The sequence below is a fragment of the Pristiophorus japonicus genome, chromosome 21, assembly GCF_044704955.1.
Source record: "Pristiophorus japonicus isolate sPriJap1 chromosome 21, sPriJap1.hap1, whole genome shotgun sequence".
In the NCBI taxonomy this organism is placed as follows: Eukaryota; Metazoa; Chordata; class Chondrichthyes; family Pristiophoridae; genus Pristiophorus; species Pristiophorus japonicus.
In genome coordinates this window covers 34865689-34889725 of record NC_091997.1, presented here as the reverse complement: position 1 = coordinate 34889725, position 24037 = coordinate 34865689, and the positions used below count along the sequence as shown (strand labels likewise).

The window sequence follows — 24037 nt, the reverse complement described above, 5'->3', positions numbered from 1 at the left end:
CCCTCCCCAATTGTCAACTAGGGGAGAGGTGTGCCTCGTTAAGAGCTCCTCTGCTCAGTCTATTAAACGAGGCCATTTAAAGACCATTAAGGCCTGTGACTTTGGGGTGGGTGTAGCCCTTAAAGGGACCCCGTGATGGCGACCCCATCCACGCCGGTGGCGGGGTCAGCGAAGACATATGCGCAGGCGGTGTCCACATCCACGGCACCTCCTGCGCCACCTGCTGCCCTGCCACCATTCAGATTAATTACGAGAAAACACGGGGTCAAGAGCTACACTCACCCCACAATGAGCATTGAGGAGTGCGTGCGGGCGATGGCTGGGGTAGTCGGCCCCTCGGCCATTGTCGCAGCCTCCAAGATGTCTGGGAAGGCTGTGTTCGTCCTGGGGTCGGAGCGGGCGGTGTCCCTGGCCCTCGAAAAGGGGCTCACGGTGGGCGGGACGTTCCTGCCGGTGGATCCTCTCGAGGCCACCGCGCAGAGGGTCATCGTGTCGAACGTCCCGCCCTTTGTTTCCGCTGAGCTCCTCCTCCCTCACCTACAACAACTGGGGGAGGTAAGGTCGGGGATCAACCCCATACCGCTCGGCCTCAGGGAGAGCAGCCTGCGCCACGTGTTCTCCTTCCGCCGCCAGCTCTTTGTCCGGCTGGCGCGGGAGGAGACGACGGAGGGGTCTTTTAATGTGGTGCACGAGGGGACTGCCTACCGCGTCTTCTGGACGTCGGACGGCGTGCGGTGCCATGCCTGCAGGGAGGTGGGGCACATTCGCAAGAACTGCCCCGCCTCCAAGGCCGCCAAACCACCGAAGGCGGCCAAGGCTGGCGCCGCCGCCACCCCTCCCCCTAGTTGCGTCCGCGTGCCGGGAGCCATAGGTGCGCGGGCATCGTCGGGGGCTTTTGTTTTCACGGCCTCCAGCGGGGGGGAGGGAGAGCGTCCGATCGAAAAGAGGGCGCGGAAGACGACGAGACATCTAGAGGCGGGTCCCCTCAGTGCGCCAGAAAGTTTGACCACCGCGCTCGGCCCAACCCAGTCACCGGCGAGCGCGGGGTGCCCTGAGCCCGTGCCCGAGCCCTTGACCAATACCGCAGAGGGGCTCGGGCGAGGGCAAGATAAGGAAAAGGGGGGGGGGCGGAGCGGGAGGCCTCGGCAGACATGGAGGTGTCCCTGCCTCCGCGCACCCCCAGGAACAAAAGGAGGCACCGCCCCAATGACGCGGAGGAGGAACAACATCCCTCCGCGGAGGAGGCGGTGCCCGCCGCGTGTCCCGCGTCCCCCACCAGCGCCCCCAAATTGCGCTGTAGGCGCGAGGAGTCTGTCCCCGGGGAGGGTGAGGCAGTCGAGGCTGCCCAGCCGCTGCCTCCTGGGGATGGCGTGGAAGATCTGCCTGTCGTGGGGCCAGCGGAAGAATGCGTAGCCGCCGGGTCGAGCATCCCGGGGACTGAGGCGGGCGGGGCCGAAAAGGCCGAACCTGAGCCCGCCCAGCCAATACCCAACTTCCCCCGGGATTTGCTCGACTCGGCAGAAACTGGAAATATGAACATTTTTACTGAATCTGTACACGCTGGGCTGGGGGGTGGCGGCGGGGAGGGAGAAGAACAACAACCCTCGCCCCCTACTGTGGAGCTGGGGGAATTGGAGGACCTGAAACATTACTTTGACCAGGTCTCTTCCTGTTCCCCGGTTCCTGGGGCGGAGGGGGAACCCCTTCCGCTGTCGCTTCCCGACCCAGCACCAATTTTAAAAGAGCCCAGTGGGGACTCCTCTGCCGACGATCCTGGGGGTGGGACCGGGGCAGAGTCAGGGCCAGATGGAGCGGCCGGGCCGTTTGCCGTACCTCGTGCGGTCGACGGGCCGGCTGCTAGCGGCGACCTCCCGGAGGGGGACGGGGACTCGGTGGAGGACGCGGGTGAAGATCTCGAGTCCATCGCCAGTGAGGCGGTGGATCTGCTCGCGGCCGCCACTGAGACCCTCCTCATTCCCGCAGAGGAACTCCGGGACTTTTTGGTCCAGTGCCGGGGTCGCCGCGACCAAGCCCGTCTGGCCCTGGAAAGATGGTCCGAGCCGGGGCTGCTCGTCGCGTCCGTCTGCGCCGCCGCTAAAACCATGGCCGCGGGCGGGCCCTTATCAAAGGCTCATGGCCTTGAGCTGCGCCGGCTCAAAAAGTTCCTCGCTGGGCTGCTGAAGGAGTGGAGGTCAACAAACGACTCCACTCCTCCCCCACAATAGGTTAGGTAGAGGTTGCACTATGCTTTTGCCATGAAGATAACCATAGCCAGCCTCAACATCAACGGCAGCAGAGAGGCACGCCGTAGATTTAACAATTTTTCGCTCCTGCGGGAGGGGAAATATGCGGTGTGCTTCCTGCAAGAAACCCACACCGTTCCGGGAGACGAAGCCACGTGGCTCCTGGAATGGCAAGGAGAGGTCCGCATGAGCCACCTCACCACCACTTCTAGTGGGGTGGCCATCTTGCTGGGCCCGCATTTTCAGCCGGAGATCTTGGGGGTCGAGGAGCCCGTGCCAGGCCGCTTGCTGCACGTAACGGTTCGCCTGGGGGACGTGCCGCTCCATCTCGTGAACGTGTACGCCCCTCAGCCCGGCCCGCAGCAGACGCGCTTCTTTGAAGAGGTGTCCGCTCTTCTTGGCTCCGTCGACGTCGGCGACTGCATTGTCCTCGGGGGGGATTTTAACTGCACCCTCGAGGCGAGGGACCGCTCCGGTGCCCCGCAGTGCATGACGGCGATGGAGAAGTTGAGGGACCTGGTCGGGTCCTTCGACTTGGTGGACGTCTGGCGAAATCTCCACCCCGACTCCAGCGCCTTTACTTGGGTGAGGCCTGGAGTAGGATGGTCCAGAGTCGACCGCCTTTACGTGTCTCGGGCGTACGTTTCCTGCGTCCCGGCGGCCTCCATGCGGCCGGTGCCGTGTTCGGACCACCACCTGGTGTGGGCGGAGCTCGCTTCGCTCCGCGCGAGGACGGGGTCCGCGTACTGGCACTTTAACAACCGGCTGCTGGAGGACGAGCGGTTCCAGGACTCGTTCCGTCGATTCTGGTCCGACTGGAGAAGGAAGCAGGGGGGCTTCCCCTCCTTGAGGCTATGGTGGGACGTGGGCAAGGCTCAAGTCCACGTCTTCTGTCAAGAGTACGCGAGGGGGTCGACCAAGAGGCGGGCGGCCAGGGTCGGGCGCCTAGAAAAAGAGGTGCTCGACCTGGAATCCCGTCTCGGTCAAGTCGTCCAGGACCCGGCCCTGCGGACGGTGTACGAAGCGAAGAAGGCCGCGCTGAAGGACCTGCAGCTCGTCGGGTCCCGAGGCGCGTTCGTGAGGTCGCGGATCCGGTTCCTGCGGGATCTGGACCGCGGCTCCCCCTTCTTCTACTCGCTGGAAAAAAGGCAGAGTGTCCGGAAGCAGCTCTTGACGCTGCTGGCCGATGACGGCTCTCTCGTCTCGGATCCGGAGGGCGTCAACAACAGGGCCCGTGAATATTACGGGGCTCTGTTCTCTCCGGATCCGTCCAGCGAGGAAGCGCGTAGAGTTTTGTGGGAGGACCTGCCGAAGGTCAGCCCGGAGGGCGCCGAAAATCTGGAAGCTCCGCTAAGCCTGGCGGAGCTGACCGGTGCCCTCGACCGGCTCTCGAGGGGAAAATCCCCGGGGCTGGACGGGCTGACCGTGGAGTTCCACAGGGCGTTCTGGGGAGCGACTACGCGCGGGTCCTGGGGGAAAGTCTGGCGACCGGGGAGATGCCCCTCTCTTGGCGCAGGGCAGTCATCGTCCTGCTGCCTAAGAAGGGCGATCTCCACCTCCTTAAGAACTGGCGCCCGGTCTCCCTCCTCAGCACGGACTACAAAATCTTCGCCAGGGCGATGTCTGCTCGCCTTGGTGCCGTGCTGGACCACATGATCCACCCCGACCAGTCCTACACGGTCCCGGGCCGGACAATCCACGATAACATCCATCTGGTCCGGGACCTCATCCATTGTTCCCAGGAGGCTGGTCTGTCGGTCGCCTTCCTATCCCTCGACCAAGAGAAGGCGTTCGACAGGGTGGATCACGACTATCTGCTCGGAACTCTGCGCGCTTTCGGGTTCGGGACGCATTTCGTCGCCCGGATCCGACTTTTGTACGCCGCCGCGGAGTGTCTGATTAAGGTTAACGGGTCCTTGACGGCGCCCCTTCGCTTTAGGAGAGGGGTGCGCCAGGGATGCCCCATGTCCGGCCAGTTATACGCCGTTTGCGTGGAGCCTTTCCTGCGCCTCTTGCAGACGAGGTTGACGGGACTGGCTCTGCAAGGGCCGGGCGTGGAGGTCGTCCTCTCGGCTTACGCCGATGACGTGCTCCTCGCGGTAGAGGATCCCGCTGACCTGCGGAGGATGCGTGAGTGCCAGGAGATTTACTCGGCCGCGTCCTCCGCCAGGATCAACTGGGAGAAATGTTCCGGACTCCTGGTGGGTCAGTGGCGGGTTGACTCCCTGCCGGAGGAGCTCAGGCCTTTTGCCTGGAGCACGACCCATCTCCTCTATCTGGGAGTCTACCTTAGCCCCGACGAGGGAGCCTGGCCGGCGAACTGGCAGGAGCTGGAGGCCAAGGTCGCCGCTCGCCTAGGGCGCTGGACAGGACTGCTCCGAGTGCTGTCCTACAGGGGTCGAGCGCTAGTCATAAACCAGCTGGTGGCCGCAATGTTGTGGTCCCGGCTGGTCACTTTGACCCCTCCCCCTGCGTTTGTCGCCAAGATAAAGAAGCTGGTGGACTTCTTCTGGAACAACAGGAAGCACTGGGTCTCTGCTGCGGTCTTGAGTCTCCCGCTTGAGGAGGGCGGTCAGTCGTTGGTGTGCGTCAGCGCCCAGCTTGCGACTTTCCGTCTTCAGACCCTGCAGAGATACCTTTACGTCGAGCCCCCTCCTAGGTGGTGCGCTCTGGCGACGTATTTCTTCCGCCAGCAGCGCGACCTCAACTACGACACGCAGCTCCTGTTTGTGAACTTGGGGGGTGTCAGGACCGCCCTCCGGGAGCTGCCTGTCTTTTACAGGGACCTCATCAGGGTCTGGAACAAAGTCTCCACCAAGCGCAGCTCTCCGCCGGCTGGAATGGCGGCTGTCCTGCAGGAGCCGCTGCTCGGGAATCCGTACCTCCACGACCGAGGTTTTATGTGGCGGTCGGAAGAGAGGGCTGTGGCTGGTGATGTGACCAGGGTCAGGGACCTGCTCGATGGCGGAGGAGCGAGCTGGATGGCGCCAGACACGCTGGCGCGGCGCCTAAATTCTGCCAACGTCCGCCACGCGGCCGATGCCATCGAGTCGCTAAAAACAGCTCTGGGCCCTGACTCCGTTAGGTGCATCGAGGAGGCTCAAGCACGTGGGGAGATCCCGTCCGAACTGACCCCCGTCCGGACGGAATTCCTCATTGGCGCCAAACCCCGGAACCTCCCTCGGGGGCCGGCGCCTCACAACTTGAGCCGCCTCGGGGAAATCCCCTCCGTGCCCTTCAGTTCCGCGCGGAGGGGTTTCCTGCACGGGCTGCTCCTGCACACTCTCAACTTTGCCATCCTCGCCTGCCGTCCGGACACGCCATGGCGTACCATCCTGCCGTCCGGAGGAGGCGGGGGTCCCCGTTGGAGGGCACTCTACGCAGGAGTCCTCCCACTATTTGTCGGGGACTTGGCCTGGAGGGTGGTGCACGGAGCAGTGCCGTGCAATAAATTTTTTAAGCCGGTTCACGGACTCCCAGGCCGCCTGAAATTTCTGCGGTCTGGAGGAGTCCGTGTTCCATGTTTTTATTGAATGCACGAGGTTGCAGCCCCTGTTCCATTATATGAAGGGGCTGCTCCTGAAATTCTGGCTGCACTTCAGTCCCACTCTCCTGATCTTTGGGCACCCTGTGCGGAGGGGACCGGGTAGGTCCGAAGGCCTCCTCGTAGGACTGCTCCTGGGCACGGCCAAGGGTGCCATCAGCCGGACCAGGCAGCGGGCGGTCGAGGGGGTCGTTCAACCTGACTGCCTGCCTCTCTTCTGCTCTTACATCCGGTCCAGGGTGTCCTTGGAGATGGAGCACGCGGTGTCCACCGGTACACTCATCATCACGCCCGGCAACCAAATTTTAATTTGATTTTACGTTTTAAAGTTTAATTTTTTTTAATTGCCGGTGCTTTGAGTGTCCCCCTCCCCTTTTATAGGGGGCACTGGAAAAAGGAAAATTTGATTTTAGTGCCCAAAAAAAAAAAAAAGAGGGCCTTGTAAATGTCTGGTGTGTCATCCAGGGCGGGTGGCACCGATTAATGTTTTTGTTTTGCAGGTAAACTCCAAAAAGAGTTTCATGCACAAGGACCCCCAGGTCCCTCTGCACCACAGCATGTTGTAATTTCTCCCCATTCAAATAATATTCCCTTTTACTGTTTTTTTTCCCCCAAGGTGGATGACCTCACACTTTCCGACATTGTATTCCATCTGCCAAACCTTAGCCCATTCGCTTAACCTATCCAAATCTCCTTGTAGCCTCTCCGAGTCCTCTACACAACCTGCTTTCCCAATAATCTTAGTGTCATCTGCAAATTTTGTTGCACTACACTCTGTCCCCTCCTCTAGGTCATCTGTGTATATTGTAAACAGTTGTGGTCCCAGCACTGATCCCTGTGGCACACCACTAACCACTGATTTCCAACCGGAAAAGGACTCATTTATCCTGACTCTCTGCTTTCTGTTCGCCAGCCAATTCTCTATCCATGCTAATACATTTCCTCTGACTCCGCGTACCTTTATCTTCTGCAGTAACCTTTTGTGTGGCACCTTATCAAATGCCTTTTGGAAATCTAAATACACCACATCCATCGGTACACCTCTATCCACCATGCTCGTTATATCCTCAAAGAATTCCAGTAAGTTAGTTAAACATGATTTCCCTTTCATGAATCCATGCTGCGTCTGCTTGATTGCACTATTCCTATCCAGATGTCCTGCTATTTCTTCCTTAATGATAGTTTCAAGCATTTTCCCCACTAACCCGATGTTAAACTAACCGGCCTATAGTTACCTGCCTTTTGCCTGCCCCCTTTTTTAAACAGAGGCGTTACATTAGCTGCTCTCCAATCCGCTGGTACCTCCCCAGAGTCCAGAGAATTTTGGTAGATTATAACGAATGCATCTGCTATAACTTCCGCCATCTCTTTTAATACCCTGGGATGCATTTCATCAGGACCAGGGGACTTGTCTACCTTCAATCCCATTAGTCTGTCCAGCACTAGACCTCCCTAGTGATAGTGATCATCTCAAGGTCCTCCCTTCCCACATTCCTATGACCAGCAATATTTGGCATGGTTTTTGTGTCTTCCACTGTGAAGACCGAAGCAAAATAATTGTTTTAAGGTCTCAGCCATTTCCACATTTCCCATTATTAAATCCCCCTTTTCATCTTCTAAAGGACCAACATTTACTTTAGTCACTCTTTTCCGTTTTATATATCTGTAAAAGCTTTTACTATCTGTTTTTATGTTTTGCGCAAGTTTACCTTTGTAATCTATCTTCCCTTTCATTATTGCTTTTTTAGTCATTCTTTGCTGTTGCTTAAAATCTTCCCAATCCTCTAGTTTCCCACTAACCTTGGCCACCTTATACGCATTGGTCTTTGATTTGATACTTTCCTTTATTTCCTTGGTTATCCACGGCTGGTTATCTCTTCTCTTGCCGCCCTTCTTTTTCACTGGAATATATTTTTGTTGCGCATTATGAAAGAGCTCCTTAAAAGTCCTCCACTGTTCATCAATTGTGCCACCGTTTAGTCCTTGTTTCCAGTCTACTTTAGCCAACTCTGCCCTCATCCCACTGTAAATTAGGCTGGATAGCTCTATGTCGGCCGGCGCAGACACGATGGGCCGAATGGCTTCCATGCTGTAAATTTCTACGATTCTCAGCATTTCCACTACTGCTGAAAAGCTCATCCATGTTTTTGTTATTTCCAGACTCGACTATTCCGATGCACTCCTTGCCAGCCTTCCATCTTCTACCTGCCATAAAGGTCAGCTCATCCAAAGCTCTGCCGCCCAGGTCGTAACTCGCACCAAGTTCTGTTTTTTAAAATTATTTGTTCTGGGATTTGGGCATCGCTGGCAAGACCAGCATTTATTGCCCATCCCTAATTGCCCCTTGAGAAGGTGGTGGTGAGCCGCCTTCTTGAACCACTGCAATCCGTGTGGTGAAGGTGCTCCCACAGTGCTGTTAGGGAGGGAGTTCCAGGATTTTGGCCTAGCGACGATGAAGGAACAACCGATATATTTCCAAGTCAGGATGGTGTGTGACTCAGAGGGGAACGTGGGGGTGGTGGTGTTCCCATGTGCCTGCTGCCCTTGGTAGAGGCGGTAGAGGTTGCAGGTTTGGGAGGTGCAGCCAAAGAAGTCTTGGCGAGTTGCTGTAGTGCAAGTTATAGATGGTACACACTGCAGCCACGGTATGTCGGTGGTGAAGGGAGTGAATGTTGAGAGTGGTAGATCGAGGTTTTTCCCTCGTGTTGGTTCTCACCACCTGCTGCAGGCCCAGAAGAATACAGATTCATCAGCTGAGGGAGGGCGGTCGGTGGTAATCAGCACGACGTTTCCTTGCCCAAGCTTGATCTGAAGCCATGAGACTTCATGGGGTCCGGAGTCAATGTTGAGGACTCCCAGGGCCACTCTCTCCCGACTGTATACCACTGAGCCGCCATCTCGGGTGGGACAGGACATACCCAAGGATGGTGGAGGAGGAATCTGGGACATTGTCATACTCACAGAATTATACCTTTCAGCCAATGTCAGGCTCTTGCTTGAACAGTCTGTGGGACAGCTCTCCCAATTTTGGCACAAGTCCCCAGATGTTAGTGAGGAGGAACTTGCAGGGTCGACTGAGCTGGGTGTGCCGTTGTCGTGTCCGAAGCCAGTGCTGAGGTCAATGCCGGGTAGTCCGTCCGGTTTTATTCTTATTCTCATTTCTTGTAGCAACTTGTTACAACGGAGTGTCTCATTAGGCCATTTCTTGAGCAGTTAAGAGTCAACCATATTGCTGTGGGTCTGGACTCTCATAGGTCAGACAGGGCAAGGACGGCAGATTTCCTTCTCTAAAGGACATTAAGTTTTTACGGCAATCTGGTAGTTTCATTGTCATTACTGACACCTTATTCCAGCTTTATTTAATTAACTGAATTTAAATTGCAGTTGCCTTGGTGGGATTTGAACGCATGTCTCTGGATTATTTGTACAAGACTCTGAATTACTAGTCCCGTAACTTAACCACTATGCTATCATTCCCGTTCACCCATCACCCCCTGTGCTCGCTGACCTACAATGGCTCCAGGTTCAGCAACATCTCGATTTTAAAATTCTCATTCTCATGTTCAAATCCCTCCCTATCCCCGATGTGCAACCCCGGTTTCCATTGCTCCACTATTGGTAGCCGTGTCTTCAGCTGCTTGGGCCCTATGCTCTGGAATTCCTTCCCCAAACCTCTGCTTCTTCAATTCTCCCTGCTCCTTTAAGACGCTCCTTAAAACCTACTGGTTTTGGTCACCTGTCCTAATGTCTCCTTTAGCTCGGTGTCACTATTTGTCTGATTTACACTGTGAACACCTTGCAACATTTTACTACGTTAAAAGCGCTGTATAAATGCAAGTTGTTTTGTTTTCCATGTGGTTGAACACGTTTAAACTCTAGTGAGGGATCTTTAAACAATGTGCATTACGCTAGAGATGCTACACTGGAGGCTGTGACTAAATAATAAAAGAAAAGACTTGTATTTATCATCATAGGCAGTCCCTCGGAATCGAGGAAGACTTGCTTCCACTCTTAACATGAATCCTTAGGTGGCTGAACAATCCAATACGAGAACCACAGTCCCAGTCACAGGTGGGACAGACAGTGGTTGAGGGAAGGGGTGGGTGGGACAGGTTTGCCGCACGCTCTTTCCGCTGCCTGCGCTTGTTTTCTGCATGCTCTCGGCGATGAGACTCGAGATGCTCAACACCCTCCCGGATGTACTTCCTCCATTTAGGGCAGTCTTTGGCCAGGGACTCTCAGGTGTCAGTGGCGATTTATATATATGTATTTATATAGCACCTTTCAAGATCACTGGACGGCCCAAAGCACTTTACAGCCAATTAAATACTTTTGGAATGTAATCACTTGTAATGTTGGAGAAACAGCAGCCAATTTGCACACAGCAAGCTCCCACAAGCAGCAATGTGATAATGACCAGATAATCTGTTTTTTTGTTATGCTGACAGATATAAATATTGGCCCCAGGACGCCGGGGATAACTCCCCTGCTCTTCTTCAAAATAGTGCCGTGGGATCTTTTAAGTCTGTTTATCATCTCATCTGAAAGATGGCACCTCTGACAGTGCAGTGCTCCCTCAGTAATGCCCCTCTGACAATGCGGCACTCGCTCAGTACTGACCCTCTGACAGTGCAGCACTCCGACAGTGCAGCGCTCCCTCAGTACTGACCCTCTGACAGTGCAGCGCTCCCTCAGTAATGTCCCTCTGACAATGCGGCACTCCCTCAGTACTGACCCTCTGACAGTGCAGCACTCCCTCAGTACTGCACTGGAACGTCAGCCTGGATTTTTGTGCTCAAGTTCATGGAGTGGGACTTGAACCCACAACCTTCTGACTCAGGCGAGGGTATTGCCCACTGAGCCACAGCTGTCAATAAATGATGACAAGGGGATGAGTAGCAAAAGTGGATCAATGTGAAACTGTCGGCCATCGGCACCATCCGAAGGCCAGAGAAGCAGCCTGCAGTGCGGTCCTCAGACTGAGGGGGTCCATCATTTATTGTCCTGAATGACACTGGAGACGAAGCTAATGTTTACAATTCTTTACAGGTGTGGGAAACAGTACAAAAATACCCAGCTATCAGCAGTGTCCAAACCACGGGCCACGAACCCCGGGGATCCCAGCCATTGGCAGTGTGCAAACTACAGGCCACGAATCCCAGCCACTGGCAGTGTGCAAACTACAGGCCATGAACACCAAGAACCTGGGATGATCTGCTTTCACATTCGCTGGTTTCTCCTGTTTCAACTTGGTAGCCCAGGAGGTTTGCAAAGGGCTGTTCTTGGTGGATAAATCTAAATCAGAACACTATCGATCAGCATTGCAAGATAACTGCAAATTATTAGGATTTAAATTTTATGTACGGATCCCTGAAGTTCCACGATATGGACACAAAACAATACTTGGACACTCGTGGCTTAGTTAAACAGCACAGCTCAGTGCCTGCATGTGGGGCACGTTTATTAAGTAAATGGAAGTTTCAGCAATTACCCTTATGACACACTTCCAAACAGCGCTAAATGAATTGTTGGCATGGTGATGCAGAACACAAGAGTACGGCAGTGACTGTCTGATTAACAACAGGCCACTCTGATCTGAGCCGACACATCTCACTTCGCTCCTCTGACATCTAGTGGCTGGTTACAGAACAGCAAGCAGTGGCTACAACTTTTTTTTAAATAAAACATAACTTTACATCAAGTGCCCCCTTTTGGTACGGGCATATGGACCCACAAATTTAGAAATGTACTGGGAACTTTGCTAATCAAATTAAAATTCTGTTCCTGGGGGTGATGATGCACTCCAGTCCCACTTCCAGCGGAAGGCCTCGAGCGTACCAGTGGACACTGCTTGCTTCTTCTCCAGGGACACCCTGGCGCGATTTTAGCTGCAGGAGAGAGGCAGTCAGGCTGAACGACCTCCTCGACTGCCTGGACTTGTTAATGGCCACCTTGGCCAAGTCCAGGAGCAGACCCACAAGGAGGCCCGCTGACCTGCCTGCTCCCCTCCGGACTGGGTGCCAGAATTATGTCTCCCACCCAGACACTCAGGAGGTAGTGCAGAGGTGTGTTACATTTCCTTTTAAATAAAGTGCACAGAATAGATGGAAGCCATTTTTTGGGTGCATTTCTCAGTTTTGCAAGTACTCCTTTAAATGAGGGGGGTTGTCACAGAGATGCACATCACCGTGCATTAAATGTACACTTCAGCAGACCTAGCCAGGAAGGCCAGGGGAAGAGTTCCTTACACTGCCTCAACATACCCCCTTCGCTGAGCAGAGTCGCAGCAACAGCCTTGTTCTCATACCCACGAGAACTGCACGAGTGAGACCAGCATAGTCACTTTGTTCGTGGCTGAGTTGCGACGAATGTTTGTGGCGGAGGAGTGGCGAGAGATCGTGGCGGAGGAGCGGCAAATGAGGGTACGGGGCCCAGAAGCAGCACGGGCCAGCCCACACTGTGATATGTGCACGCACTAGGTCCACGCAGCAGAGCAGGTCTCCAGTCATCCTGGTTAACCCTCGCCACTGGATAAAGGCCTAGCTCTGTCAAGCCAGTGTAGTGGCTGATGTGCAATGGTCACCACACGTGTTCAGGACTGGAACATCGGGTCCTTCATTGAAACATCTGTGAACTCATGTGGAAGCAAGTCATCCTCGTTCAAGGGACCGCCTGTGAGGAGGATTTGTTGAGACTCGGACTGTTTTTCTTCTGAATTGAACTCCTGGCCAAGGGGCAGTTCCAGACATGCTTCTACAAGCATGGACTGCTCTCCAGTGCCTTGGGCAAGGGGCTAATCCTCATGTTGGCATCAAGACAATGGCATTGGGCTATTAGATCATAGAGGACTTCACAGCTAAGCCAATCGTAAACTAAAGCGTAATATACACCTACAGACACACGCACAAACTGTAAGAAGAGGTTACTGGGCAGGTTTCAGGAGTTTTCGATTTTTCCCATCCCTAGCCCAAAGGTGGAAAGGCTAATTACAGAACTCCTAGCGATCAGCTAACTTATCACTTACCAGGGGATGTAGGTGTCAGCCATGGCTCAGTGGGTAGCTCACTCACTTCTGAGTCAGAAGGTTGTGGGTTCAAGTCGCAATCCAGAGACATGAGCACATAAATCTAGGCTGACACTTGCAGTACTGAGGGAGAGCTGCACTGTCTTTCGGATGAGACGTTAAACTCGTCTTCCTCCTCAGGTGGATGTAAAAGATCCCATGGCACTTTTCAAAGACCTGGGGCCAATATTTATCCCTCATCCAACACTAAAAACAGATCAGATTGCTGCGCGTGGGAGCTTGCTGCGCAAGAATTGACTGCCGTGTTTCCTACATTACAACAGCGACTCCAATGTACTTCATTGGTTATAAAGCGTTTTGAGATGTCCTGAGGTCATGAGATATATAAATGCAAGTTCTTTCTTTACAAGGCTTAGTACCAATGAAGCCACACGGCAGCCCTGTTGTCGAGTGCAGAAGTTAAACGGTGCTGGCACTCACCGACTTCACCCGATGTCCAATCCCCATGATGAGCTTCCCTTCCTTCTTCATCTTATTGACAAAGTCCATCGCGATGAGGCTGCTGTCGAAGGCTTTGCTGAACTGCTTGGCAGCTGCATCGAGAGCACCTCCGAATCGATCGCCCTGTGAGAACACATGCTTGGAGCTCAGGAGATACATCAGTAATTTGGGAATATCTGTTCCTGTATTCAAACTCTGCAGTGCAACCAACACCAAACCAGTGGGAGAGAAAGAAGTGCTATAATATTGACACAGCAAACACTCAAAAGCAGAGTGGCCAATAGGTTTGAACTTTAGCCTTTTGATGGCAACATTCCAAAAGGCTGCAACAGACAAGTATATATATGGTGCTCAATGGGCCCACATGCAGCTGATAAAGTACAGGTAGTGTCAATGCTTACAAGGCTCCGTACCAATGAAGCCACAACATGGCCCTGTTGTCTTGTCTTTGGTACTGGATGCAGCACGGGTGCAGAGATTAAACAGTGCTGAAACTCACTGACTTCACTCGGTCCAATATATACGTATTACACACATGGGAATGCTTGGTGGACCTGAGTATTTTGTATCTCACTTTACAATATCGGGTACAGAAGGCTAGCTACTTGAACCACTGGAGTTTAATGATTTTCCCAGTATTGACACACACCATTTCTCAGCCTCTTTACTTGGAAGAAAAAGGAAAACAATTAAAAATTGCTCCGGTGCCTAAACAGTGTTAACAGAACCTGTTAAACTCCCTATTGCTTGACAGATTTTTGGTCACCGATTTAAATATAGCCCAAGTTAGTCACAGAGCTGAATTCTTGGTAGTTTTTTTTGGTAGTTTGAAGCACTACAGCAGTTTATATGGCCCACTTCTCATCACGGACATGCCGCTGACCTTTTGCTGACCAGGGTCACTGGGAACATGCTCAAGGCCATGGGGAACCTGACTTGCCCGTTGGTACCCAGTACATCTCCAACTCCCTGTGCTCCCAGCTCAATACAGCGGCTGGAACAGCACCCACTGATGGTAGAGGAAGTGTAGAAAGGAGGAGTGGCGTGTAAGTGGGTACACATGGCTTTTACAAAATTTCTAGCGGAGAAAAAAAATTAAGAAAATATAGACATTACTACTGTAACAGTACTGGTCCTGTTTGAGTAATTTAATGCAAGTTCCCATTTCGGACTACACAATTTGAAAAACAGTGTCGGCCAGGGAGATGGATTTCCCTGGACCTGTTGCCAGTATAAAGGTTAAAGGCCGACCCTCACAATTCTGTTCAGCAATCTGCCACTCTGACATGTTGTTACCAACTGGCAGAGAGACATCTACAGCTTGGGACGGGGGTGGTGGTGCAGACTTTAATTCACTGGAGCAGCTGATAAAGTACAGGTACAGTCAATGCTTACTGCATCTTGCAGGTATGTGCTGACACCAACCTCATGAAGCAGCATAGACTTGCCCCAATAATAAAACCACCTTCTGTAACACCAGATTTAAAAAGAGAACAGATGGAGGATGTGCAGATTAAAACGTATGGACCAGCCACAATCTGCTGATCGGCACCAAGGTAAATGCAGGCGTGCAGAGACTCACGATGGTAAGGAGGCCGGATGTGAGGCTGGAGATCAGGTCTTTCCCCGCTCGGGCACAGACAATGGTGTTGTGAGCTCCGGAGACGGCTGGACCGTGGTCTGCTGTCACCATCAGGCACATCTCGATAAAGTGGCAGGCATGTTTGGGCAACCTTGCAGAAAAGGAAATAAAGAACATCATCACGCGGGCACAAGGAGACAATCGTTTATCTAACGCACCATCAACTGTTGGGTGTTTAGGAATACAGACATTCACCCTAAACTGAAACTGTTCATTAGTTTCAGGACTTACCTTTTTCTCAGTGAGGGTTTGTGATTTAACTTGTTATTTTACTTTTGTGTTTTTCCATTTTAATTTCCTTTTCTTCTCCTCGTGATCTCCCAGTCAGTTCCATCTTTCTCCTTAGCACATGCTGCTCTCAAGACAACCATTACAGACTCTGCAGAAACCATTTCACATTAAAATCTACGGGGGGGGGGGGGGGGGGGTCATTTACAGTCAGTACAATGTGTTGGGCCTCTAGATTACCAAAGGGTATCCTTCATCCCAATTGTCTGTCCCTCACCTGCTTCCTCCAGCCCGGAAGGTGGGCCGGTCTAGTGTGGGCTGTAGAATTCTCCCCGATTATACTCTTACTTCACGGTGCAGAATGCTGGGCTTCCAGCAAAGCCCACTTACTTTTTCTTTCATGTCCTATTGTATTTGAACAATTCCATTTCCAAGTCTAGCAGAGCGCGACCACTATTTTCTCACCCATTTCACTCTGGTATGACTGCCACTAGATTACATACTGTATATATCCACAAACATGCGTAGATATATACACACTCCTGTTTGGGGAGGGAAGGAGGCCGTATATTCTCTTGTTTCTTGGAGTGAAATAATTTTACCCAGTATCAGTAAACTAGTACACTGTTTTTCTTGGCTTACATTTAAATAACTTTCCTTCCTGACATCAGTCCAAGCTCCCAGTATTGATTTAACAGCATTTATATAGCATCTTTAACATAGTAAAAGTTCCCAAGGCAATTCAGAAGAGCGTTATCAACATTTTTTTGACACCTAGCCACAGATAGTAGGTCAGGGCTTGGTCAAAGAGGTAGGGTTTAAGGAGCGTCTTAAAGGAGGAGAGAGAGTGGACAGGTTTAGGGAGGGAATTCCAGACCTTGGGGCCCAGGCAGCTGAAGGCACGGCCACCAATGGTGGAGCCAAGAAAATTGGGGATGCTCAAGAGGGCAGAATTGGTGGAGAGCAGATATCTTGGAGGGTTGTGGGGCTGGAGAAGGTTACGAAGAAATGGAGGGGCGAAGCCATGGAGGGATTTCAAAACAAGGATGAGAATTTTTTTAAATCATGGCATTGCCAGACTGGGAGCCAATGTAGGTCAGCAAGCACAGGGGGTGATGGGTGAGCGGGACTCGGTGCGAGTTAGGATACAGGGCAACAGAGTTATACAGCGAGAGAAGATTTTGAAAACAGCAATGGGAGCCAGGACAAAAGGGTTGCAAGAGCAATGTTAGGTAGGAATGCTTGAACTAGAATGAGAAAGAGCAGGTAGAAATTGTTCTCCTGACAGCAGCTGGCAAAAAGGTGAGAATTTGGGTGAGGAGCTTTGTAATCCCTGTTATAGCTTTGCAGGTGAAACATGTGGAGCAAAAACAGATTGCACTCATTTCAATGTTGGAGTCGCAAACAGGGCGAGTGTTCACAAGGATCAGAAGCCAGCATCAGTTGAGCTTTGCCAGGTGGCCCCAGTATTTTCCTGTTTACAGATGCTCAAAGCTGCTTTTGAATCATTGCCAGTGACAAACAGAAACTATCCCAACACTCATTTTCCTCCTTCTACCCTACTTACTGTCTGAGGACAACTAGGGATTGGCAATGAATGCAGTCCAGTCAGCATCACCAAGGAACATTGTTGTCCCCAAAAGAGTGACAACAGATTTGACCCGATGGGTAGGGCTAGGTATATGTCTCACCTTCTCTGGAACCAGAGCAAACCCAGCACACCTCCCAGACCCATGTCCTCCTTGAAGATTTCGGTGATGGGCATCCCTGCGTAGATTAGCTCCTGACCCCTCTCGTCACAGATGCTGGTCATGAAGGAAGCTGGTTTCCGGATCAGACCCAACTCCTGCGACACGGGACCAAAAGGTGCATAGAAAATCAGAACAGGGGCACACAATGTGTAACATCATGTATATAAACAATGAAGATCTCTCATGTGGTCGCCAAAGTTCAATTTTATCCTAAAGAATATTGTAATTTCTGATTCCCAGCGCTAACTTGCACCGGGCGATAGGCTCCCAGCGATATGTGGACAAACAAAAAGCTAGAGTTGGAAAGCCAGGTTACATACAATTATTCCTGAAGCAAACTTTTCAAATTATCTGTGGAGCCCAAGGGGATCGTCAACTTAATCGGCTTTCTGTCCATCTGGGACTAGGTATATCCCGCCATGTGTACCGGCGGCAGCAGCAGGAATCATCTGCCAGCAAGTTAAATACAGACTACCTTGAACGGTCTCAAGAATTGTGTTCTAGTTTTTTTTTTTTAAAAACTATAATTTTCTGCAAATACGTCATGGATTCTGGGTTTCTGGCATTCTTTTGGATATTAGGATGGGGGGGGGGGGGGGGGGGGAGAAAGAGAGGAGGGCTCCCTACAACAAGAAAAAGTTTGAAAAATCACTGGCTTAAAATATACAAACTGCATGCAGTCTTTACAAATATTTTATCAAAAAAATCAATAAAACGGAGAAGTAGTGGAAGAGGGCTCGGAACCAGAATTACTGGCTGTGTGATCCACTTACCCTCGCCCAGGAGTAGTCCATTGGCACCGTGGGAGGAGGAACCTCTTGTGCAGGTACTATTACGCCCTTGGCAACAAGGTCATCATAAACAGTCCTAGCAAATTAAAGAGAGATTCCTCAAACTGAAGCACTCTTGATCACATTGTAATGGGTTAAACAACTCAGCTGACAAGTAACCAGCTGGTCACTCCCCAATCTCTAATCCTACACATGCTTATAAAGGAGGTCAAGCCCACTCAATCTCTTCCTTGCAGAATACCAACCCCATCCACTTTCTAGTTGAATTCAGTCTCCTGGCTTCACCCTCCCTTTCCCAGTACCCCTTCTCCAGCTGTTGGATCACCCTGTGCGTAAATAACTACGTCCCGACGTCGATCCTGAATTTGACCTCCCCCATGTCCTGTTGTCCTCAGAGAGTGAAGCTCTTACTTGATGACCTCTCCCAGCTCATCGAAGTTCCTTGGCACAATGGCCCCGACCTCTCTCAGAGCCTGATTCTTGGCTACCGCAGTTTCGGAATTTTCATTGGCACAGGCACCGGCGTGACCAAACTGCACCTGCACGGGGAAAAACAAACCGTACGAGAAGCTGTTAACCGGGACAGGAAACAAGAGCGCAGGAATTGCCACCACGTGCAATGATAAACCCCTTCAAATCATTGACTCCTGTCTGACCATAGCCAGCATTCTATAGACTTCCTTTGTATACAGCTGGCATTTCCACATGCTTTAGAAAGCTTGTACACTAGCGGCATGTATGCATCTTGCTACTGGAGGTTTTTATGGAATGGGATTTTTATGCTAATCGAGGATAGCAATTAAATAGGTTAGGGAGGTCTAGGGATCATCAATTTAAGTTACACAAGGCCAGGTGCCAGGTGGTTCTTTTCTCAGAATAGTGGCCCTCTGGAACAGACTGACGTCTCGTGAGATGGACGTGGATTCGCTGAATTCCTTCAAGCGAAATCGTTTCTGGCTGGGGCAGAGGTCACCTCTTATAGAAGGTAGGTACTGCAGGAATTCAGGGCCAGCGTGTTCCCCTGGACTAGTTTTGATCGGCGAGATGGGTCGGAGAGGAATTTCCCAAATGTTTCCCCTCCAAATAGGTTTTGTTTTTTCTGGAGGACTTTTTCTGGTTTTTTTGCCTCTCCCAGGAGATCACGTGGTTTCGGCTGGGGTGTAAAACATATATTGTGATACACAAGGTATTGCAATTGTTTGGGACAGCTGGATGGACCAGAGGGTTTCTACCCTATCAGTCAGTGTTCACACGTTTGAATGTGAGGAAGGTTAGTGTTAAGAAATGATGCATCTTCCAATTTCAGGCGCTCAGTGTCAGCATCAACATTCCCAGGTCAAAGCCTGAAGGTGCAAAGTTTCTTCTACAATGCTCCATACAGTTCAGGAACATCACAGACAGGCAGTAAAGCTCTTTAACACGCAGCCAGACTACCCCGTGCTACATTCTTCCGCTAACCCACAGCCTGCAACGGAGACTCACAACTTGCTGCTAATTTTGAGCTGCGGGCCGATACCCATTTGGATCTAGGTTGAGACTGTCCCATTACATAGGACGTATAGAGGCGGCTTTCATCTCTTCAGTCTGGGCTGGATTTCAACAGGTCCCAGCTTAAAAAAATGATCTTACCATAAGTTATCAGCGTCTGGGATGACAAACACACACTTACCTCCGAAGCAAACATGGTGGCACAAGTCCCAATGCACCAAATAACAACAGGCTTGGTAATTCGTCCTTCCTTAATCCCTGTGCAGATCTTGTACTCCTCGGTTCCACCAATCTACAGAGAGATTTGGGTTAGATACTTCTCTTGCTTGTCTCAGTTAATCCTCCAATCGCGATGCGCAACTTTAAAATTCTAGCTTTGTTTTCAAACAGTACTTCCAATCCTTGGATGCCCATCCCCCGGTAATACTGGCACCAGGCACCAGTGTGTGGGCAGGAGTTGGGCCTGGGTATCCAACCCCCGGTGATACAAGCACATCCGAGTGTCAACTTGGTTCAGTGGCAGCTCTCACTTCCGAATTAGAGGGTCCCACTCCAGGCCGCGAGCGTGACACTCCAGTGCAGCACTGAACGAGTGACGCTCTGTCAACAGAGACGATCTTTTGGAGACGCTAAACCAAGGCCAAACTGCCTCTTCAGGTGGACATGGCACTATTCAAAATGAGGAGCCCAATCCTCCTCAAACACCAATAAAACAAAGGACGCAATTAACTTTTTTAACTCTAGGGGAATCAAGGGATGTGGGGATTGGGCTGGAAAATGGAGTTGAGGTCGAAGATCAGCCATGATCTTATTGAATGGTGGAGCAGGCTTGTGGGGCCGTATGGCCTACTCCTAATTCTTATGTTATGAACTGGTCTTATCTCATTGCTGATTGTGGGATCTTGCTGTACACAATACGACTGCCACATTTGCTGACAAAATAGCAACTACACTTCAAAAGTAATTCATTGGCAGTGAAGTGCAGGGCGCCCCGAAGATGTGAAAGGGGTTTTATTTACCATTACTGGTTCCATCTTCCTTTAAATCAGAAGCAATCAAATTTACAAAGCTACTAATTAGAAGGAACATTATTATAAATTGATGCTCGCACAATGCTGGGTGATTTTGGTTTCAGTTTTTTTCCCCACCTTCTTCAACCTCATCCCCCCCCCCCCAAAAAAAAACAAATTTAAAGTGAAGAAACATATTCTTTTAAAAATACGTATGAATTAGAATTTTGTTTTGTGTGTAAAGTTAAACTGTAGAGGTTTATGACAAGTAAAATTATTGCTTCAGAGAGCAAAATATCCTCCTTAAAAAAAAAAGCTCAGAGCGTCATTGTACAACCCAAACATCAGCTCTGCGACCAGTGAGGTGCCACTGACCAACAGCAACCAGCAAGATTAACGGTCTCTAACAAGAAAAAGATTGACCACGGTTTAGCGTTTAGTTAGCCAGTGAAGAACTGGAACACCACCTTAGGAATTAAACCAATGACTTCCAGAGCCACTCACCTCTCCAAGGACAACAATCATCTTAATTCCAGGTGTGTCCTGGTAACGCAAGATGTGTTCCATGAATGTAGATCCCGGGTACCTGGTGAGTGGGGGAAATGATACCAGTCGCTCAATGCCTCATTTTTCCAAGTTAACATTTACTTGATGAGAGATACATTTTTCAACTGTTAATATTATTGAAAGAGATTTAACACAATCAGGAAGGGTTTACAGTTCCAGATGAAATGCAGACTGAGGAACAGCTTCCGACACAGTAAACAACCAACAACTTAAGGCAGTGGCAGTGGCACCTGGCAGTGACAGTGGCACCTGGCAGTGAATGCCGAAATAAATGTCACATTCAAAGAGAGATAGGCAGATTCGAGATTCTGCAGAGAGATGGTGATTTTGTGTCATCAGAGAGTAATTTGGGGTGTGGGCAGGAAAGTAGAGTTGAGGTCAAAGATCAGCTATGATCTTAATGAATGGCGAAGGAGGCTCGAGGGGCCATATGGCCTGCTCCTGCTCCTGCTCCCAATTCTTATGGGAAGATGGGTTTGTGGAATTTTTGCAACCAAGCTATGGTGTTCACATACCGCGTGGTTAGATGGAGAAATTCACAGGATTAGTTACGTGGTGTCCGGCCAGATGACTCGCATTAGGAATCAGCGTGAGGCAGAAGGGGAGAGCGAAGTATTGTCAGCAGCAAGTGCTGACAGAATAGAGTACAATTGCATAGCAAGTTCAAAGGTCAGTCCTCACTCTGCTGCTCCAGGCCACCCCCCAGTGGTGAAAGTTTGAAACAAACCGCTCATTGATTTTGTAAGCTAGCCAGCCAAATTATATAAAAGCAAAATACTGTGGATGCTGGAATCTGAAATAAAAACAGAGAATGCTGGAAATCTCAGCGGGTCAGGCAGCATCTATGGAGAGAAAAACAGAGTTAACGTTTCAGGTCGATGACCCTTCATCAGAACTGCCGAATGTTTGAAAACAGCACATTCTTAAGCACAAAGGGGGAGGGGCAGAAAGAACAAAAGGGAAGGTCTGTGATAGGGTGGAAGGTAGGAGAGATGAGACACAAAAGGGATGATGAACCGAATTAAAATGGTAATGATAGAGGTTAGAAAAACATTAATCTGGATAGGGTGTGAATGATGTAGTAATGACCAGCTGCCTTTATAGACAGAGAAAAAAAATAATAAAAAAACATAAGATTGGGGGGGGGGGGGGGGGGGGGGGGGGGGGGAGAAAGAGAAAGGGCGAAAGGGAGCCAAAGATGGCCAGAGGTTGAGCTCTGAAATTGCTGAACTCGATGTTGAGCCCAGAAGGCTGTAAAGTGTTTAAACGAAAGAGGAGGTGCTGTTCCTCAAGCTTGCGTTGAGCTTCGTTGGAATAGTGTAGGAGGCCGAGGACAGAGATATCAGAGTGGAGTGGAGCGGAAACTCAGGGTCACACTTACGGACTGAACGGAGGTGTTCAGCAAAGTGGTCACCCCAATGTAGAGGAGACCACATCGTGAGCAACGAATACAGGATACTAAATTGAAAGTACAAGTAAATCGCTGTTTCACCTGGAAGGAGTGTTTGGGGCCCTGGACAGTGGGAAGGGAGGGGGTAAAAGGGCAGGTGTTGCATCTCCTGCGCTTGCACGGGAAGGTGTTGTGGGAAGGGGAGGGGTTGCTGGGGGTGACTGCGGAATGGACCAGAGTGTCGGGGAGGGAGCGGTCCCTTCGGAGCGCTGGGAAAGGAGAGGAAGATGTGATTGGTGGTGGGATCACGCTGGAGGTAGCGGAAATGGCGGAGAATGATCCGCTGCACATGGAGGCTGGTGGGGTGAAAGGTGAGGACAAGGGGAACCCTGTCGTGATTCTGAGAGGAAGGGGAAGGGTGAGAGCAGAAGTGTGGGAAACAGAATGGACACGGTCGAGGGCCATGTTAGCCACAGTGGAGGGGAATCCTCGGCTGAGGAAAAGAAAGACATGTCAGAGGCACGAGTGTGAAAGGTGGCTTCATCAGAGCAGATGCGACGGAGACGGAGAAACTGGGAGAATGGAATGGAGTCCTTACAGGATGAGGGGTGGGAGGAAGTGTAGTCCAGGTAGCTGTGAGAGTCAGTGGGCTTATAGTGGATACTGGTCGAAAGCCTATCCTCAGAAATGGAGACAGAAGTCGATGAAGGGAATGGAAGAGTCGGAGATGGACAATGTGAAAGTGACGGAAGGGTGGAAATTAAAATGCAAAGTGAATGAAATTTTCAAGTTCAGGGCGAGAGCAGGAAACGGCACCGATACAGTCATCAATGTACTGGAAAAAGAGGTGAGGGAGGGGTCCCGAGGAGGACTACAACAAAGAATGTTCCACATATCCCACGAAAAGGCAAGCATAGTTAGGACCCATGCGGGTTCCCATAGCAACAGCTTTAATTTGGAGGAAGTGAGTTGAGTTAAAGGAGAAGTTGTTCAATGTGAGAACAAGTTCAGCCAGGTGGAGGAGGGTGATGGATGGGGACTGGTTGGGCCTCTGCTCGAGGAAGAAGCGGAGCGCTCTCAGGCCATCCTGGGTATTCAACATTTACGAAGGACAGACAGAAAGGAAAGGAGGCGGGGTGGCATTGCTGGTTAAAGAGGAAATTAATACAATAGTAAGAAAGGACATCAGCTTGGATGATGTGGAATCGGTATGGGTGGAGCTACGGAATACCAAGGGGCAGAAAACACTAGTGGGAGTTGTGTACAGACCACCAAACAGTAGTAGTGAGGTTGGGGACAGCATCAAACAAGAAATTAGGGATGCATGCAATAAAGGTACAGCAGTTATCATGGGTGACTTTAATCTACATATTGATTGGGCTAACCAAACTGGTAGCAATGCAGTGGAGGAGGATTTCCTGGAGTGTATTAGGGATGGTTTTCTAGACCAATATGTCGAGGAACCAACTAGGGAATTGGCCATCCTAGACTGGGTGATGTGTAATGAGAAAGAACTAATTAGCAATCTTGTTGTGCGAGGCTCTTTGGGGAAGAGTGACCATAACATGGTAGAATTCTTTATTAAGATGGAGAGTGACAGTTAATTCAGAAACTAGGGTCCTGAACTTAAGGAAAGGTAACTTCGATGGTTTGAGGCGTGAATTGGCTAGAATAGGACTGGCGAATGATACTTAAAGGGTTGACGGTGGATAGGCAATGGCAAACATTTAAAGATCACATGGATGAACTTCAGCAATTGTTCATCCCTGTCTGGAATAAAAATAAAACGGGGAAGGTGGCTCAACCGTGGCTAACAAGGAAAGTTAAGGAGGAGGCATATAAATTGGGCAGAAAAAGC

General features: G+C 50.8%; 1 protein-coding gene across 1 annotated transcript in view; it reads right to left on the bottom strand.

Annotated features, from left to right (window-relative positions):
- aclya (ATP citrate lyase a) overlaps positions 1-24037 on the bottom strand; it is a 107253-nt gene that overhangs the window by 8811 nt on the left and 74405 nt on the right. Inside the window, exons 19-25 of the mRNA XM_070864606.1 lie at positions 20727-20808; positions 19394-19504; positions 18136-18263; positions 17707-17800; positions 16874-17028; positions 14895-15045; positions 13292-13435 (exon numbers count right to left, since the gene is read on the bottom strand). Coding sequence (XP_070720707.1) covers positions 13292-13435; positions 14895-15045; positions 16874-17028; positions 17707-17800; positions 18136-18263; positions 19394-19504; positions 20727-20808 — 865 coding nt within the window. The remainder of the gene's footprint in view (positions 1-13291; positions 13436-14894; positions 15046-16873; positions 17029-17706; positions 17801-18135; positions 18264-19393; positions 19505-20726; positions 20809-24037) is intronic.